Source organism: Pipra filicauda, unplaced genomic scaffold (genome assembly GCF_003945595.2).
Source record: "Pipra filicauda isolate LSUMZ 115617 unplaced genomic scaffold, ASM394559v2 scaffold360_size730234_pilon, whole genome shotgun sequence".
Taxonomy (NCBI): Eukaryota; Metazoa; Chordata; class Aves; order Passeriformes; family Pipridae; genus Pipra; species Pipra filicauda.
Genome location: NW_024104488.1, coordinates 603,563 through 620,418, shown reverse-complemented (window position 1 = coordinate 620,418; position 16,856 = coordinate 603,563). Strand labels below are relative to the sequence as shown.

The 16,856-nt window shown below is 45.6% G+C and overlaps 1 protein-coding gene across 1 annotated transcript in view; it reads right to left on the bottom strand.

The window, feature by feature from the left end:
* Nucleotides 1-12,390, bottom strand: part of EFCC1 (EF-hand and coiled-coil domain containing 1) — a 53,461-nt gene extending 41,071 nt beyond the window's left edge. Inside the window, exons 1-2 of the mRNA XM_027748504.2 lie at nucleotides 11,711-12,390; nucleotides 9,864-10,270 (exon numbers count right to left, since the gene is read on the bottom strand). Coding sequence (XP_027604305.1) covers nucleotides 9,864-10,270; nucleotides 11,711-12,349 — 1,046 coding nt within the window. The 5' untranslated portion in view covers nucleotides 12,350-12,390. The remainder of the gene's footprint in view (nucleotides 1-9,863; nucleotides 10,271-11,710) is intronic.
* Nucleotides 12,391-16,856: the final 4,466 nt, after the last annotated feature.

Sequence of the window (16,856 nt, the reverse complement as noted above, 5' to 3'; positions counted from 1 at the left end):
CTTATAATAGTTCAAATTTTTGTTTAGTTGGTTTTGGGTTTTTGGGTTTTTGTTTGGTTGGTTGGTTTTGTTTGGTTGACTTAGAAATCTGAGGAAAAAGTATTTTTCATCTAAGGAAACTGTCTCCTCAACATGGAACCAAAATGAAATATTTCATTGTATTGATTCTGTGTGTCTGAAAGTGATCTTTTGAAATCTGATTTATTAATGTCATTCAGATAGAAAAAATCAAAACAATTCATCAAGAAAGCATCGAAATAAAATGCCACCATTTTTCTGCTTTTCCTTTTATTTTTGTCTATGTGAAATCTTGCCTGATGTAACCTAAATAAATATGCAACTAGTTTAAACAGTTCCCAAACTACACTTCTGGAGGATGACCTGAGTACTTTGCCTGGGTCTACATGAAACCAGAGCAGAGCTATAGGTGTGAGCAGCCCCCCTGTTTACCTCATTTATTATCTGTCAGGTCACTGAACCAGAGCACTATAAACAGCCCCTGGATGCACTCTGTCCTGCAGCACAGACTGTGCTCTGTGCCTCCCAGGGCGTGCCCGTGCTGTGCAGGGTGAGTTCACCCCAGGGAGGTGTTTGTGCTGTGCCCTCTGGGTGCTCAGGGTGCTGTGCTGGTGCAGGGCCAGACTGGGCTCCCTGGGTGACCCCCCCGATGCACCCAAAATACAGGGGTACCCCCACCTGCAGGAGTCCTGCTGGAAATGCCACCTTCTCCCGTTTGCTGCCACAGAAGTGGGGACATAACCTCTTTTCCTGCAGTTTTCATAAGCATGGCTCCTATTTCTGTTGTGTAATTTTCTGTAAGCAGTGCCCCTTAGACCTACCAGCTTCAGGACTGTGACAATACTGTACCTGGAGCTCAGCAAAAACCTGCCAGTGCAGTGCTTTAAACCTGGCTGATCTCCCCATACTTTCATGTTACATAAATGAATGCCAAGGACGTGTGATGGGGTCGAGTACAGAGAGCAGAAGCAGAGCAGATGTGCTGTGAATAGCAGAAATTTTAGTGTTATGATTAATGGGATATCATGAACCTTCCCTGAAACACTCTGCTGTGAACAGAGACTCTTTACCAAACAAAGCACAGGGCCTGATTTTCATTCTGGACATTCACTGAAAGGTTTGGGCGCTTCCCACTGAAATCTGATCCCTAAAACCCTCGGCACCTCTGCTCCTGGAATGGACAATGTGTGCTGTGATGGCAATTAGCACTTGAAGCTCAGACACCCTTCAGAGAATATTTTTCTCCCCAAACAAGGAGGGACTGCAACACCCAGTCAATCACAGCCTCTACACCTCATTTTTCACGTGGTTTTAAGAACGATGCTGTGAAGGCTGAGGTTACTTGTTACACAGAAGTGAATTTCTAAAGACGTCTTGTGCTCAGAGCTGATATCTGGCACTTATTGACCAACCATTTCTGTTTTATAGAGTACTTTCCAATGTGAAATGGTGAACAGAACACAGGCAGCACCCTGGGATACAGATACCTGCAATAATTGTCAAGCTTCAGCCCATGCTGTTTTCTCTAAAGCTGAGCTGCACCTTTGTGATCCTTGAAGGGATATTTATTCACTTTTATCAGAATTTGCCAGATTTTCAGATGGGCATTATGAAAAGCTATAAAAATGTATACAGAATTCCTTTTTTCAAAGATAAAAGATGGTCTCTGAACTAAAGCCAGTCTCTTGATGTAATTCACAACTTTCAGGTTGCTTGACTGGAGCACACAGATAGTTTCACATCCGGAACTGTGAAAATATCATAGAATTACAGAGTGGTTTGGGTTGGAAGGGACCTTAAAGACCATGTAGTTCCAACCCTGCTGCCAGCTGGATATCTCTTCTCTATAATGGATCTAAGCAAATACTTTGACCAGCTCCTCCCCCTGCCCTCCTTCCCCTCTTCCCCCCAAATCTCAGTCCGTGTTTGAATTTCCAATTGCAAATCCAATTTGGGATTATCTCAGAATGCGAATCTTTAGGATCACATGCATTTAATCAGGTTTACTCATGGTTCAGGGCATTATTTTCCAGCTGTTTCTCTGGTCTGAGGGCAGTATTATCCTTAGGTTGTGACTACAGTTTTCCTTGGGCTGCTTCAGTGGCTGTAGCTCTGGACAGCTGAGATACAGAGTGCCAGGGAAATGCCAGGTATCACAAAGAGAATACCATAAACCACTCATGAGAGAGGCAAAGACCAATCTGGATTTTAATCAGTCTGCTAAGCAGGGAGATGAGATGCTGATAAAGTTGAAAAAATACACTGGAGAATGAAGGGAAGAGAAAGTACAGTAAACATGGGCAGTGATTGAACAGGAATCCAGACTCTGGGGAGCAGTAAAATGAACAAATATTTGCAGGAGTGCTAAATAACCATGTCACTAAAAGTACAGAAATTGCCTTTACTGTATTTCCTCACCTCAGTGACATTTATCAGCTCACCCCCCAACCTGCTCAGAGTCCAGGCAGTTTTAAATACTGCCTGTCTCCCTCAGTTCCTGGCAGTTCCTAAGGAACATGATGGTATTTAAAGTCTTTTGATCTTGGTTGTGCTATCCTGGGGATGGGGTTTAAGAACGTTGCTTGGCTATGGGTTTGTATTATGTCAAGTTCCCAAGCAAAGTCATGGAGTCAATTAATTTACTTTCTAAATATTTTCCCAGATCTCCAGATGATTTAGTGTTTATATTACATAGAGCTGCTCTTTGAGAACAGAAGTTATGATGAAGTAGAATAGTTGCCTGTGCATCTGGTATTCCCTTCTCTGGGTGGTCTACTCTATCAGACACCTGTTTGGAGCAAGCTGCTGAGACAGAACATATTACCTGCAAATCAAAGGACAGGTTTGAGTGCACTGGTCCAGATTTCATGATTCCATCCTTTTTTTCCCCCCAGTAAATAAATTTAAAAGGCTTTTTGTTGAATTTGGGTTTTGTTTTGCTTGACATCCACTAATTTTTCTCAAACAAAGGGTGACTTCACTCATCTTGTTACATCATTGTCTGTTTTGGGATGTATTCAAGAGATAAGGCCTCCTCTCCTGCAGATCATTAATCCTTCCATATTCTGAGAGCAGACTATTTTAGCAAGACAAATTAGTTTAATCTGTTTGAAAACTTGGGTCGTCAGCATATATCTTACAAACTACCTTGTCTGGTTTGTATTCTGAAGGAAAGTGAGATGAAGAGCAAAAAGTGAATAATCGCTTCCTATTTCTTTAGTAGAACTTCTCATTTTCATGAAGTGATTTTCAAGTTTTATGAAGAAAATAAAAAACTGAATTTCTTCCCTTTTATTCCTCCAGCAGAAAAAAAAGCTTAAAAGAATGCAGAATTCTCTGCCTGTGCCTGAGTGATGATCAGCAGTGCTTGGTTTGCAGAGTCACTTATGTGAAAGGACACAAAAATGATGTGTGCTAAACCCACATGAGATACGAGTGGTTGAGTTGTTTTAATTTTCTCTCTGGAGGAGCTCAGTGGAGTCCTTAACTACTTTATACAATGTGTGTGTTTAAGTGCCTGATTGAAGCACTTGTCACTACTCTGGTCCTCTCAGGATCTTGCCCTGGTGGTTTTACTTTGGATTTTTGTCAATATCTGTGACATCCAGGGAGATAAAACATAAATACCCCACGTTTAAACCACAGGTTACACTTTGAGGTTACATATTACTACTTGGTCTTACATAAAACTGACCTGAAGAAAAAATAAATTTTAAAAATGCACCTGGCCCTTCAAAGCCTCTGTTAGGGAGGTCTGGCCAACTTCCATGCAGTAGATTTATTGCCCAGTATGTTCCTGTTACTCCTAGAAGCAAAGGAATGCTGATGGATCCAGCAGCTCTGATCTCAGAGTGTATGAGCAGAGCACAGCTCGGTCACATGGAGTGGGAAAACCGGAGTGCTCTGGGCAAGGCCCCTTCCTGCAGGTGCTCTTGAGCACAGAAGGGGCTACAAATGTGTCAGGTTTGCTTAAGAACCAAGGAGAGGACCAGTGTGTGGCTGTGCAGCCAACAGGGAACTGTCCCCAGGGAGGTTTATCCTGAGCTGTGACACTTGGTGTGACAGGAGGCTACAGACTCTTGGCCTAGTGGTGTGTTTTTCTTGGTGATAAATAATTGCTTTAAGCAGCTCTCCTGCACTGCTGGGAGCTGGCTTTGGGTCCAGAGGGATGCAGACCCTGGTCTTGTCCAAGCTGGTACCTCCACTGCCACTCTGCTGTGCCTGTATCTCCGTGCAGGGGGCTCTGGAGTGCCAGGGTCTGTCCCAGGGTGGCACGGGGGTTAATGCAGCTCTGAGCTCTCTGCCCTGCTCCAGCAGCAGCACGGGCACTGGTGGCCTGTCCCCAGCCATGGGACGGCCAGGCACAAGGGCCTGGGCAGCAAGTGCCACCCTGCTGGGGCTGGAGGGGAGAGGTGCTGCAAGGCAGAGGGTGCAGTGAGGGCTGGGGATGGCCCAGGCCGTGCCTGCTGCCGGGTCTTGCAGGGACAGGGAGGCAGTGACTGCTGTGGGGGATGCGCTTTCCAAGGGGCCCAGCCTTTGATGGGGAGTCCAGTCCTTGGGTTTGAAAGGGGTGTGGGAGTAACTTTTTTCTTTAAAGTTATGTTTGTGTACGAAATTAATCTTTCTATTTGGCTGGCTAAGTCGAGATAGATAATATGTTGATCACCTAGAAAGTTTGTGCAGTAAGTGCGTATTTTCTTGGGGAAAGACTATCTAAAGCCAGGGCAGCCAGAGCAAGGAGCGAGGTGCACAGCTGTCACTGCAGGGCCATCAAGCTGCTGGCTGAACGTCCAGGCACTAATCCAAGGCTGCAGAAACACTGAATACACACCCTCTGGGGAGAAAATAACCTCTCTGGTACAGGAGGGGTCAGAATGATGCAAATTCTGCACAGAAGGGGGGAGGAGACAGCTTTAACAGGCAGCTGTGCAGGAGAGCACAGAACAACTCCCTGGCTGGGACTGTGCTCTGTCCCTGCAGGGCTGCTCTGAACCTTCACCTCTCCCTCCCCAGGAAGGGCGTGCCAGGGCTGCTGAGGAACAGGGCTGTGGGAGCAGCCTGGACACCGGGAACGGGCAGTGCCCCGTGTGTGGCACTGCCATTGTGCTCCAGTGATTTACTCCCACACAGCAAATAAGGCCAGGCAGATAAAAGGAGGATTTAGGGAGAAGGCAGGGAAAGCCTCCCAAGAATAAACACTGTGTAACTAAGAGCCCAGCACAGAAAAGGGCCAGAGAACTGGCTACACTTCCAATGGCACAGCACACAAGTACAGGCTTCCTTGGGGATAAATGCATTCATTCGAATGGATTTGAAGTAAAGGGTTTGCTGTTATTATGGGAAGCACTGAGAGACTTGCATTTAAAATAAAACTACCCCTTCCATAGAAAGAGATGCTACACATTTTCTTCAATGCCAAGTTAAATTGCTCTGTACCGTTCTCTCTATCATATGTAACAATATCCTCCATTATCCCTTTTTGGGAAATCAGACTTTAAAGTGTTTAAAGTTCCTTAAAGTGTTCCCAATGAGAGTAATCTGATTTGCTTGCTTAGCTTACAATTCTACTATGAGACATGCCAGTAGTCTAAGCTTCAGATGATGATAACATATTCACCTGTTACTATTAACTTCTTTAAAAACTTGAAGTTCTGTGGTTTTTTGGGCAGACTTCTATGCAATACATAACTTCTCACAGTCCTAAGTAGAAAACAATAACCTGTACAAGCATAAAATGAGATGACATGAGTTCATCCCAAACAATCTGAGCACTTTTACAGATGAGGTTCTGCAAAGCAACATTTCATTTCACTCTGCATGAGCTCAGTTCCCTGACTGTCCTCATTCCTACTGCCACCAGTCCCTGCTCCCTGCCTGTCACTGCTCTTGGCCAAGGACATATTTATCATCTGCAGGTCTGTCCAGTCTTTTGTGTGATCCAGCACATGAACACCCACTGCCTCCATTCAAGTTTTGTGCCACCCGAAACAACTTGCCACGTTTCACCTCACAAACAGCAAATAATTGGTATTGATGACAATAGTCAAGCAGAAATAGTCCAGATTTTTTTTATTTACTGTCTAATTTTTAAAATAGAACAGTTCTAGAATGCCTAAGTATAAAGCATGCATTATCATTCCAACTGGAAATAACCTGCTATAGACACCTTCTTTTGTGCATTAGTGTTTCCTTCCTAGGGTTTTTCTTTCTTCATTTAATCTGATTCTGTACCAGTTAGGAATATTTCTATATTCCTCTCCTGTTCTTGGATTATTGATTTGGTCCATCCTGTTATATTTTACAGAATAAATGACAACCTGAGAAATTATTGAAAAGATCAGGACACTGTCTCCTGAAAGAAAAGTAGAACTATTTCCAAAGTAAGATAACCTAAAGCATAAGTTTTTAAAAAAATTTAACACTGATGAAATAAATAAATGGAGAAAATTATGCCAGAGGCCTCAATCTTGATATTTATAGGAGAATATGAGGGGAGGAAACAAGCCTCTGCATTCCATGCATAAAGGATTCCTACTCATTAACACATATAAATGCTGATGGATAATTAAGTAATTCGGGAGACAGACCATGCATACGGGAAGCATTTCTGGTATTTTATGACCCTTTCCACTGACCTATGTAATTACTCCGCTGCTGATTAATGCAGCAACATAAACCCTCTGTGAACGTCTCTATTATGAAGTGTATTTCAATTCTAAATGACCTTTCTTTTTATTTATTACACTGAGATAAAAAAAAAAGGTTGTTAAATTCTTTTATTCTCTCCAATGCTGTTAAAGAGAAAAAGAATCCATAAACTTTATTAAGTGATCAATTTTTAAGCCACCTACAATGTAGTATAGAAAACAGAGCCAACTTATATTTGGCAAGAACAATTCATGTCAAACCAATCTAATTTCCTTTTCTGACAGGGAAAATGGCTGAATGGATAAAAAGAAGGAGTAGATGTGACATTTTAATTGTAGTAACATTGTTATATGTGGCATTCCTATAAACAATACTTATAAGTCATAAGACTATATTAGAATACATGGATGGTGTCCCCTGGAGCTGGAGCAAAACTTAGTGCAAAAAAAAGGGAATTTAGGGAACAGCTGGTAATGATTTGTCCTCAGATAGAGTCTATCAAGGGAAGGTCACCAGAATCTGGCCTGGGACCTCACCAGTGTGTTCATTTGGGCTCCCAGCTTTTGAAGGAGAAATTACAAGTGTGCAATGGACTCCAAACTGGGGGGGAATGAGCAGTTTGGAGGTTAGTCCCAATAGCATCCTGAGAAACTGGAGAAATAATCCATAAAGGCAACTGCTGAGCTTCAGTAAGAACAATTGAAAAGAACTATACCTGGGAAAATGAAATCAAGTGCCTCAGTACAAAATGAGAATAACTCCCTGGGCATCACTGCAAAAGAATGGGACTTGCCTGACTTTCTAAACCCTTCTGTATTCAGACACTGAATTTCCTTTAATAATATGGAACTATAAATAGGAGCAGCATGTAAAGTTCATAGACTGGACTCAAACATGATCCTCTCTATAAGGAATGAGCCTTTAGCTGGAGCAAACCTGTGGCAGAACAAGCCAGTTAAGGTGAATTCTCAGGAGACACCCCTGCAATCTTAAATGCTCTCTGCAGGATACTCAAATCCCCATCCCCTTCTCTCCACTGCTACCTCGCAGCACTACTTCTTGCCAAGCCTAGATCCTGCTCCCAGACTCTGTGTGGCACCTGGCAATGGAGAAAGCTCACTGGAGTACCAACTTCAGCACACACTGACCTGGATAACGCTGCCATAACACCAGGGACAGTCGGGGGACACAGCAGCTCTCCCTCCATCTCCACACCTCGGCCAACTCAGCAGCTCCCCCTCAGCAGCACTCCCAGCACCTCACCCGGGCTGCACCGCGGGTCTGGATCTCTGCAGACAGGAGGGGACTCCCTGGGAGCAGGAGGAGTTTGTGGGGTGAGCAGCACGAGTGTGAGCAGGGCAAGGGAGTGGGACAAGCCTTGGTGCCAGAGGCTGTGTGGGGCAGGGACAGCTGGTGTCCTGCCCCACAGCAACCCTGAGCTCTGCACCACCGAAATGAAACACCTCTGTGCCACCCGTGCAATGTGAGGAATGATGGCACTCCAGTTACTGTGCATATGACCACAGGCATGCAAGCCACAGTCTCATTAAGTGCCTCTGAAAGTGCTGGATCCAAGAGCTGTATTACATGGATGGGGAGATGGAAGTGCTTTGTGGTCAAAAGGGAATCTGAAAGGGTGGGAACTGGCCTGGTCAATGTACCCTGGGATTAAAAAGGGGTGTAGTTCCCCAGTGGTCAGTCCAGCACCATTCCTGAGCTTTACACTCCCTTTAAATTAGCATGCAATTTAAAAATAAATATTACAAATTAAGGTTATCTGACAAGGAGCATGTAATTTACATTTTTAAACTCACAGTGTATGTTTTGATGTAACCCATAAAGTTCCTGCTCTGCAAGTCCCAGCTGACATTCCTTTTTGCCTTCAACTCATTCATCTCTACCTGTTAAAGGGGATTCTTTTATCCTTCATCATACTTGGGAAAAGCAATTCTGCAGGACAAGAAGTCTTTGGTGCTCATGCCAGGGAGAACATGAGACTAGACAAGTAGTGTGATCCTCCCTAACATTAAGAGTTTTCTCATTTATCTAGATATCCCTGACAGTCACCTTGGACATTACGTGCCCTCATAGTGTTTTTTAAATCCTACAGATGTTTAAATAAATGCTTTTATCTTCTGCAACCACACAGGTATTAACATACACAATGCTTAAAGAAAGACACTGGATAAAACGGTTATTTTTAGAATTTCCTCACTTCATAAAACAGTACAATAGCTACGATGCCACAAATAACTCACTATGAACTCTTCTTATAAGCAAACAGAGGAAGTGTAAGTTTAAGAAGAGACAAGGAGTTCAGAATAGACAATGTATTAAAATACTAGCGTTAGTAAAAATATATATAAATATTGCCTTTGCTTTGGGTCAGTGAAAATTTACATTAGATGTTAATCCATAGGTCAATTTGAAACTTGGGCAGAAAAGCCTAGCACACTTAATAACCATCAGTGAGTCCAAGTTTCGTCTGAGACAAAAAGCAACAAAACCAGTGAACTATTAAATTCATGACCAACTTTCTGACTTTTGGAAACATTTATTTATGTTATTACAAAAGTGGAGTTTAGTTGGATAATGTATTTTTGTTTGAGATTCCCTCTATATTATTTTGTGGATTCAGGAAAGTTTCAGCTTCTCTCTTCTGGAGTATTACCTATTCTGTCAGAGAAGCAGCAGTGAAGACAGCAGAGTTTAAAACCACTGGCCAAAAGTTGGCCCTGTGTGCTTTCCCCCAATTCCTATGACAAGTTGAAGAGCTTTCCCAAGACATGGAGTGTCAGCCATCTGCTTACAGCTGGCTTTGGATGTGACCTAATGAGCAGGAAATAGGGTGAAAAAAAGAAGTGTGTTGGAAATGGTTTCTGAAGGAGTGTCAGCAATTTGTTTTGGGCTTTCTTGAAGCATTATGATGTCCTTTTGAGACATCACTGAGTCCTGTTGCTGTGTGTTTGAGGAGTAACTTCAGCTCTCTGCAGATCAGCACCCTTACTTTGGCCTACCTCCCCCTGAACGCTGCCAGCTCTCTTATGGATCCCTACCAAGAAAATGGACAAGCAGCTTCTAATTTCCCTCTGGCTAGACTTTACAAGATGTACCTGGAGACATTTAATAAGCCCCAACCAGTGATTTTCAAACTAACTTTGTGATTTTATAGGCACTTTTGATGGACTCAGACTTACCTGTAGTGCTGCAGTTCCGATTCCAGCTGCTGGATGTGTGTTTGCAGACGTGGCACCTCGTTGGCTTTCACTTCCAGCTCCCTCACTTTGCCAAGGCTGTTCAGGACGGCGTGTCTCGCCTCTTCCACCTTCCTCCTCATCTCTGCCTGTTCCCTCTTCAGGTTACGGTTGCAGTCCTCCAGACTGACCAGGGCTTCCTGGGAGCTCCTCAGCTCCCTTTCCAGCTCCTGGTTGAACCTGATCGCTTCTTCGATTTGCCCATCCCTGGAGCTCCGGATGAGCTCCATTTCCTTCAGGACACTTTGGAGGCACTTGCTCTGGGAGTGGTTCTGTGGTAATGGTCTCTTACTCCCCATGGAACAGGTCCCCTCTTCCCTGTGGTTCGCATGGCTCTTCCGCAGTCCCACCTACAACGACCAGGAGCAGAAAGCAGGAGAAATCATTGTGTCCAAAGCAGCTGACATTTTATCAAGACTGAAATCTCTGGATTGTAGTTTTTTGGGTTTTTTTCAATCACATATAGCTGATCAGCAACTAATAAGCTACTTACCTTTGTGAAATAGAGAGACAAGGAAACATTCTCTGGAAAGTAGTTTTTAATATGTATCTGTAAATTTAATTTTCAAACTATTTGTTATTAGGTTATTGCACAACTGTCTGTATAGCTTTAAAGTCATTACTATGGTCTGTCCTCAGAAGGCAAGTAGTGTTCTGAAAGAAATATTTCCAGTTAAGTCAAAGTGTTCGTTGTAGAACTGAGTTCAGTAGAAGCGAGCTGGGGGAGTTCTCGAGCTCTCATCTATGGCCTTCTGATTCTTTCTGGGTTCCCTGACTGATGACTTCGTGTTTGCTTTTAATTTCCTTTCTCTTTTCAGATGAAAATGTAGAAGTGGCTTTGACCTGCCATGCTGGACATTGTGAGGAGGCACAGCCAGCTCAAGGAAATTGCAGTGTCACACGTGGAGCAGAGTTCTGTGAGTGCTGTGTTAGTGGGAAATCTGACGTGATCAGAACAACTAGGGAACTCTGCCCTTCACTGCTTTGCCTGTTCCATGCTATTTCATGCCAGAGTAATTTAACTGCTGCTAAGTATGTACGGCCAGTACAGCAGAACCACCAGGAACCAGCCCCAGAATTAATGGGGCTCTGCAGAGGAGCCAGAGACTATTCATCAGCCTGTCTGCAGAACTGGCTCCAGCTCTGAACTCTCGTGACCACACTCTGAACAAAACACACTTCTAATGTCTCCAAGGCACTTATAACTGAGACACTGCATGTGCTTGTATAGGTAAGAACCCAAAAGTTCTTTCTGACTTTAGGAAAAAGCCCTGTAATGATGCATAACCAGTATATAACTGCCCGTGCATGTGCACTTGAGGAGTGGTATTACACACCTGAAGTCCCCTACACTTTTAGCAGGGTGCTTTTCAGCTTATCCCTTAACCATATACAATGTCACACTGGTGAAAATGCAACATTTGTCCTTAAAACCTCCACATAACCAAACTTTGCTAAAAATTAATGCCGAGGATGAAAGACCAACCTCGGTCTATGCCATACTCCTTTTATCCATTACACTGGGGGCACAGGGCTTATTAGCACTGCATTTCAGAGAGCAGCATCTTTCTTAATAGACTGAACCAGTCACTTGTTCACAAGCGTTACTTGTCAGACTGGATTCTGCGGTGCTGTCGTTTCGCTCGCGTTAAAGAGGAACCAGAGATAAGTTAGTTATGAAGTCAGAAACACACTTGGAGCTCAGGCTCGGCTGGGATCCTTTTCCTGATGGGCAAACGGAGTTTTGCCTGACACCCCTCCGCGAGGGGAGCGGGAGCGGCCGCACTCACCTGCAGCGCCAGGCAGCGCGCATCGCTGCTCTGCAGGGCGGCCCGCATGTCCTCCACCAGCTCCCGCAGGCTGCCGTTCTCCTCCTCCAGCTTGGCGATGCGGTCCTCGGCCTGCTCCAGCGCCACGATCTCCTCGTAGCACTCCGGGGAGCAGGGCCCCGCCGGCCGCCGCTCCGGGCCCGCCCGCCCGGCCGGGGGGTGCCCGCGGCGGCGGCGGCGGGGGCTGCGCAGCCGGATCTGGGTCTCGATGTGCTCGCTGTCCCGGCCCAGCGGCAGGCGCGGCTCGGCCCCGCCCGCCCGGGTGCTGAAGAGCCCGCAGAGCCGCGCGTGGAACTGCCGGAAGGTGAGCCCGGCCGCCAGCCCGTCCCACAGCCCCGCGCACTCCTCGGGCTCCGCCGCCTCCTCCAGCCCCAGCACCTGGCACAGCGTGCGGAAATCCTCGCCGGGGATGCGGCCGGCCCCGGCGCAGTCCAGGTGGTGGAAGATCTCCTGCAGGTACTGGTCCAGCCCGGTGGCCAGCACCACGATCTCGTTCTCCACGCCGCGGTCCAGCCCGTAGTGGTAGGCGAGGGCGCTCACCAGCCACTGCGTGCGCCGGGCCGGCCGCCCGTAGGGGTCCCAGCCCTCAGCCGGCTCCATCGCGCTCCCCGAGCATCCCGAGCCCGGCCGAGCCCGCCCCGCACAGCCCCGCTCGGCCCCGCCCGGCCCCGCACAGCTCCGCCCGGCCCCGCTCAGCCCCGCCCGGCCCCCTCGGCCCCGCTCAGCATCGCTCAGCCCCGCCCGGCCCCGCACAGCTCCGCCTGGCCCCGTTCAGCCCCGCCCGGCCCCGTTCAGCCCCACCCGGCCCCGCCTGGCCCCGCTCAGCCCCACCCGGCTCCGCTCAGCCCCGCACAGCCCCGCACAGCTCCGCGACGGGGCGGGACGGGAGAGGGCCCGGGCTGTTCCCACGCGGAGCTCCGGGCTCGCCCCTCTGCGGGAGCCGCGTTCGGCTTTGTCTGTCGGGAAAAGGGCTTCAGGCGGAGCGGGCAGGTGCGACCCTGCTCCGTCTGTCTGTCGGGAAAAGGATTCCAGCCGAGCCTGAGTTCCAAGTTTGTTTCTAACTTGATAACTAATGTACCTCTGGTTCCTCTTTAACGCGAGCAAAAGCGATAGGATAGCAGAATCCAGTCTGACAAGTAACTGAGTGGTTCCACTAAATTAACAAAACTAACGTGCTTAAAAGACAATCATCTTTCTGTTCACTCAGGCTTCCTCATCTCTGTAGATGTGGTGACTTTATGATATTGGTATGTGTTTTTTAAGTCTTCTGTGATAGAGATGAGTAAGTGTTAGACTGGTTCAGATGGCCGAGCTTTCCAAAGTGATTTTAATCTCTTCTTGGCTGTGGAGTAGGACCTGTGTTGTTGAGTGCAGCTACGAGCAGGGCTCCTCCACCAGAGTGCCACAGGTGACAGCGGCACCAGCTGTGCCCAAGGTCTGAATATGGTGGCACAGTCGGGGTGGTGCAAACAGACCCCATTAACAGCCCAGACAGGGCACAGTGGTGAACGAGGTCTGGGTCCCATTTTCCTCCTGTTTGAAGAGATGCATAACTTGTAATGTATTTTTTATCAACTTGAGGAGTGATCAGATGCATATATATTCCTTATTCACTCTCATAGCCATGTTTACCTATAGAACTTGAGTTTTTCATAGTCTGGTATTGTTGTTAATGCAAGAAATTGCCTTTGGGTCAAAATGTTCCGGTAATGTGGCACCAGAGAGAGGCAGGAAAGACAAAGCTATAAACCTTGAATGTTTCTAGCAGATACTGTGGAAACCCACTCACATCAAACCACTGACCCCAAACACGAGCTAAAGCATCAAGGGCCCAGAGTTTAGGCAATGCAACGATCTAAACTTATTTTGGCCTGACTAGTTTCATTGTAAAAATGTTTACCAAATGGACCTAATTGATTTAAAAGCTGCCAGAATCTTTACAGGCTATAAACCTGTCAGTGTAAATTGTGCTTAGCACCTATGGCTTCCAGTTGGGTGTCTTGGTGGTGTTCCTGGATGGAAGAGCGGCATCACTGGGAATAGTGGGGAACATTTGGGGCTCTGTTGAATTCCTTTTTGTTCATCTGAGGGCTTCTGGTTTGAACGAGCAAAGGGCATAATGGCACGGCAAATCTTTGGCTTTCTGTGTTATCACTGCCACAGGGACATGAGAATGACAGAATGAGATCAGTTCACCTTCACCAAAGTTTCGTCTCTGAGAAAAGGCAGATTCTTGATACCAGCAAAATACCCCAAACCTTTGACTCTTGGATTTTGTTTGATTTTTCAGGAAAAGCTCTGACTGTAATTGGGTCATGCATCATGTTTACTTAAAAAACGACCACCTGCCCCAAGACTTTTAAACACGAGACAAGTGTGAAAGCAGTTGGACCAGAGAAAACTCTGTCAATTCAGCCCCTCTGTGACAAGGGGGCTGTGTTTGGCAAAAGAAAACTTTCCTTTCCCTTGGCCTGCTTTTCTTTAAAATTAAGCTGTGAATTGCCCCACACTTTACCTTTTTGTCCATGATTCTGATATCAGAGGTACACAAAAGCCTGTCTGTCACAGTGTAATTGCAATGTCTCTTATGTTACTCGCAGCTATAGCAAGACAAAGATTTTACTCCTGACCCAGACAAGATTTACCCGTTCCTTGACTTACTCTATAAAGCTGCTTAGAGAGACAGGAGCATTTTATCAAGGAATCGAGGACTTTTTCTTTATTAAGTTGTTCCCAGTTCTGAAAGTGCACTTGAGCATGAAACTGTCTTGAAGGAGTCCCAGTTTTAGAAAGAGCTGATGGGAAAGCAGGATCTGAGCAAAATGACTCTTTCTACAGTGCTGTGGGAATAGGTGGAAATTAGAAGTGTATTAAAATGCTGCTTTTTAATATCCACTTAACTGGATATTTTTATTATAAGAGGCTAAAAGGTGCCATGCTCACACTTTAGCTTGTTTGGCAACTCGTTGATGGAATAATGTTTTAAATTGTATTAGGTAGTCATGGGGTTAGTTAAGAGATATAAACTACATTTATAGACTTGAGATTAAGTTAACCATACTTATATTTTATTCCATGGTTCATAGGTGTCTCATAGGACTGAGGATCAGCACAGTTTGCATTTCTGTCTGGCATTCCAGGATATCAATAATCTGGTCTCATTTGTGTGGCAAGTTGTTGGTCAGTGCAGAGAGGCAGCCAGAACTGTGGGGCTGTGGAAGATACTCATCTTGCCAGAAAGATCACTTTATTGCAGTAAAAAATATATTTTATTCCTTCCAGACTCTGTCCTACTGTTAAGGAGAAAAGTGAAAATGTAGTGCTAAGTACCTAAAATTTGTTTTCCAAACCCTTTCCAACAAAGCCATACTGTGATGTTATCGAACCTTTAAAAATGGTTGGCTCTGAAATGGTTGCTTTCACGAGGACCTTCAGTGCAGAGTTACAATAACATTAGTGAGCAGTGATGTTCCTGGCGTGTTCTTGAAGTTACTCACAACTCCAGAAATGTTGGGTGTTGTCTTTTTGTTTGCTGGGTCTGGTGTACTGCGAGTGCTCTGTGTGTGCGGTGAGACAAAGAAGGGAAAATGAACATCCCAGTGTGCCCTGGAGTCCTGCTCCTGCCTCCAGCATGGCTTCATTTAGTGCTTGCACAGGCAGGATTTCAGGTGTGCATCCAGGAGTGTGGAGGTACTGCTGAGAAACTGTGCCAAAGGCTGGAAAGGTGTTCTATAGCTTAGGGACATGAAGAGCATATTGACTGGCTACAGGAAAGAGTTTCAGGTGCTTCTAAAGTAAGGAAAATATCTTTGTTAAAACCAGACAAGAACTAGTCTCTGGAACCCTTCTTGCTGTGGAGATGATGGGAAACCAGAGGGGTAAACAAAAGGCCTGACCTAATTGCAACTCGGTTTTTATTCTGAGTGATATTACCTTAGACTGTGGTCTTTGTCTTGGCATAAACTATTTAAAGGGAAGAAATGATGTGTTATGTAGTCTGCAGAGGCAACAGCTGCAGTTCTCAGTAACCAGGTGTTGTATTTGACATTTCTTAGTCATTCAGCATCTGCAACAGTTTAAAGGCTCTCCTACAGTAATTGGAAAAGAAAAATCTACTGCTTTCAAGTTTATTTATTGGTGCCCATAGGGTAAATATTTCTTTTTTATGAACAAATTTTGAAGTAAATGGAGGGGGAAAATTGGAAATTCACAATAGGATAAGTGGGACCAGAATTTGGCTTGTAGTGCTTCAGTCAGTTTTACTCCTGGCATTCTGTTTCTCTAGCTGATGATTTTGGCAGAAGTTCCTGTGCAGGCTGTAAGGAGCAGATGTGATCTGAGCCTCTGCTACAAGGTGTTGACTCCTCTTAAGAGTGTGTATCTACATTACTTCAGAAAAGTGTTTTCTTTCTGCAACATTGATGCCACCTTAATTGCTGCTGTAAATTAGACTATAGGTTCTCAGGATAAACACGCATGATACAGGTTTTTCCTTTTTAGAACGCTTTTTCTCCTGGATATTCCTAAATACCAGAGATTAGTAAGTTTGTGTGTACAGGTGAAGGAATGGAGGTGCAGTGACTGTAAAGAGCAGATGCAAGGAAGGTGGTGAAGGCTTCAGTCTTGGTTTTGAGATGCATTTTGTGTTAGTTCCCATGACATCTAAAACCTGAAATCCCTGGATAATCAGAATCAGTTTCCTTGGCAAGTTGGACACCTTAGTGCACAGTCCCCCCAAATGCCATGCTGGGCAGGGCGCTGTGCGGGGTAAGGTGACACCAAGAGTGGGGGTGTCCCCTACTCCTTGTTATTCTGAGGTTTTGGGGCACTGCTGAGGATTGACAGCCCCGAGCCTTTGCCTGAGAGGAGCTGTGAGTGAGGAGCTGATGGTTTCAGTTCTGCCATCGAGCGGGGACTGTGTGTCCTGTTCACTGCTTGCTGAGACTCTTCATGCACTTTTAATAAACCATGGCAGATTTTAAGACTCTTTTTTCCTCTTTAGCTCAGGAAGTCTCACACTCCTTTCACAGTGGTGGAGGTTCAACAGAAAGAGCAGAAGATGTCCCTGTGCTCTACCTCATGTCCAGCCCTGGTGGTTTGCCCAGTC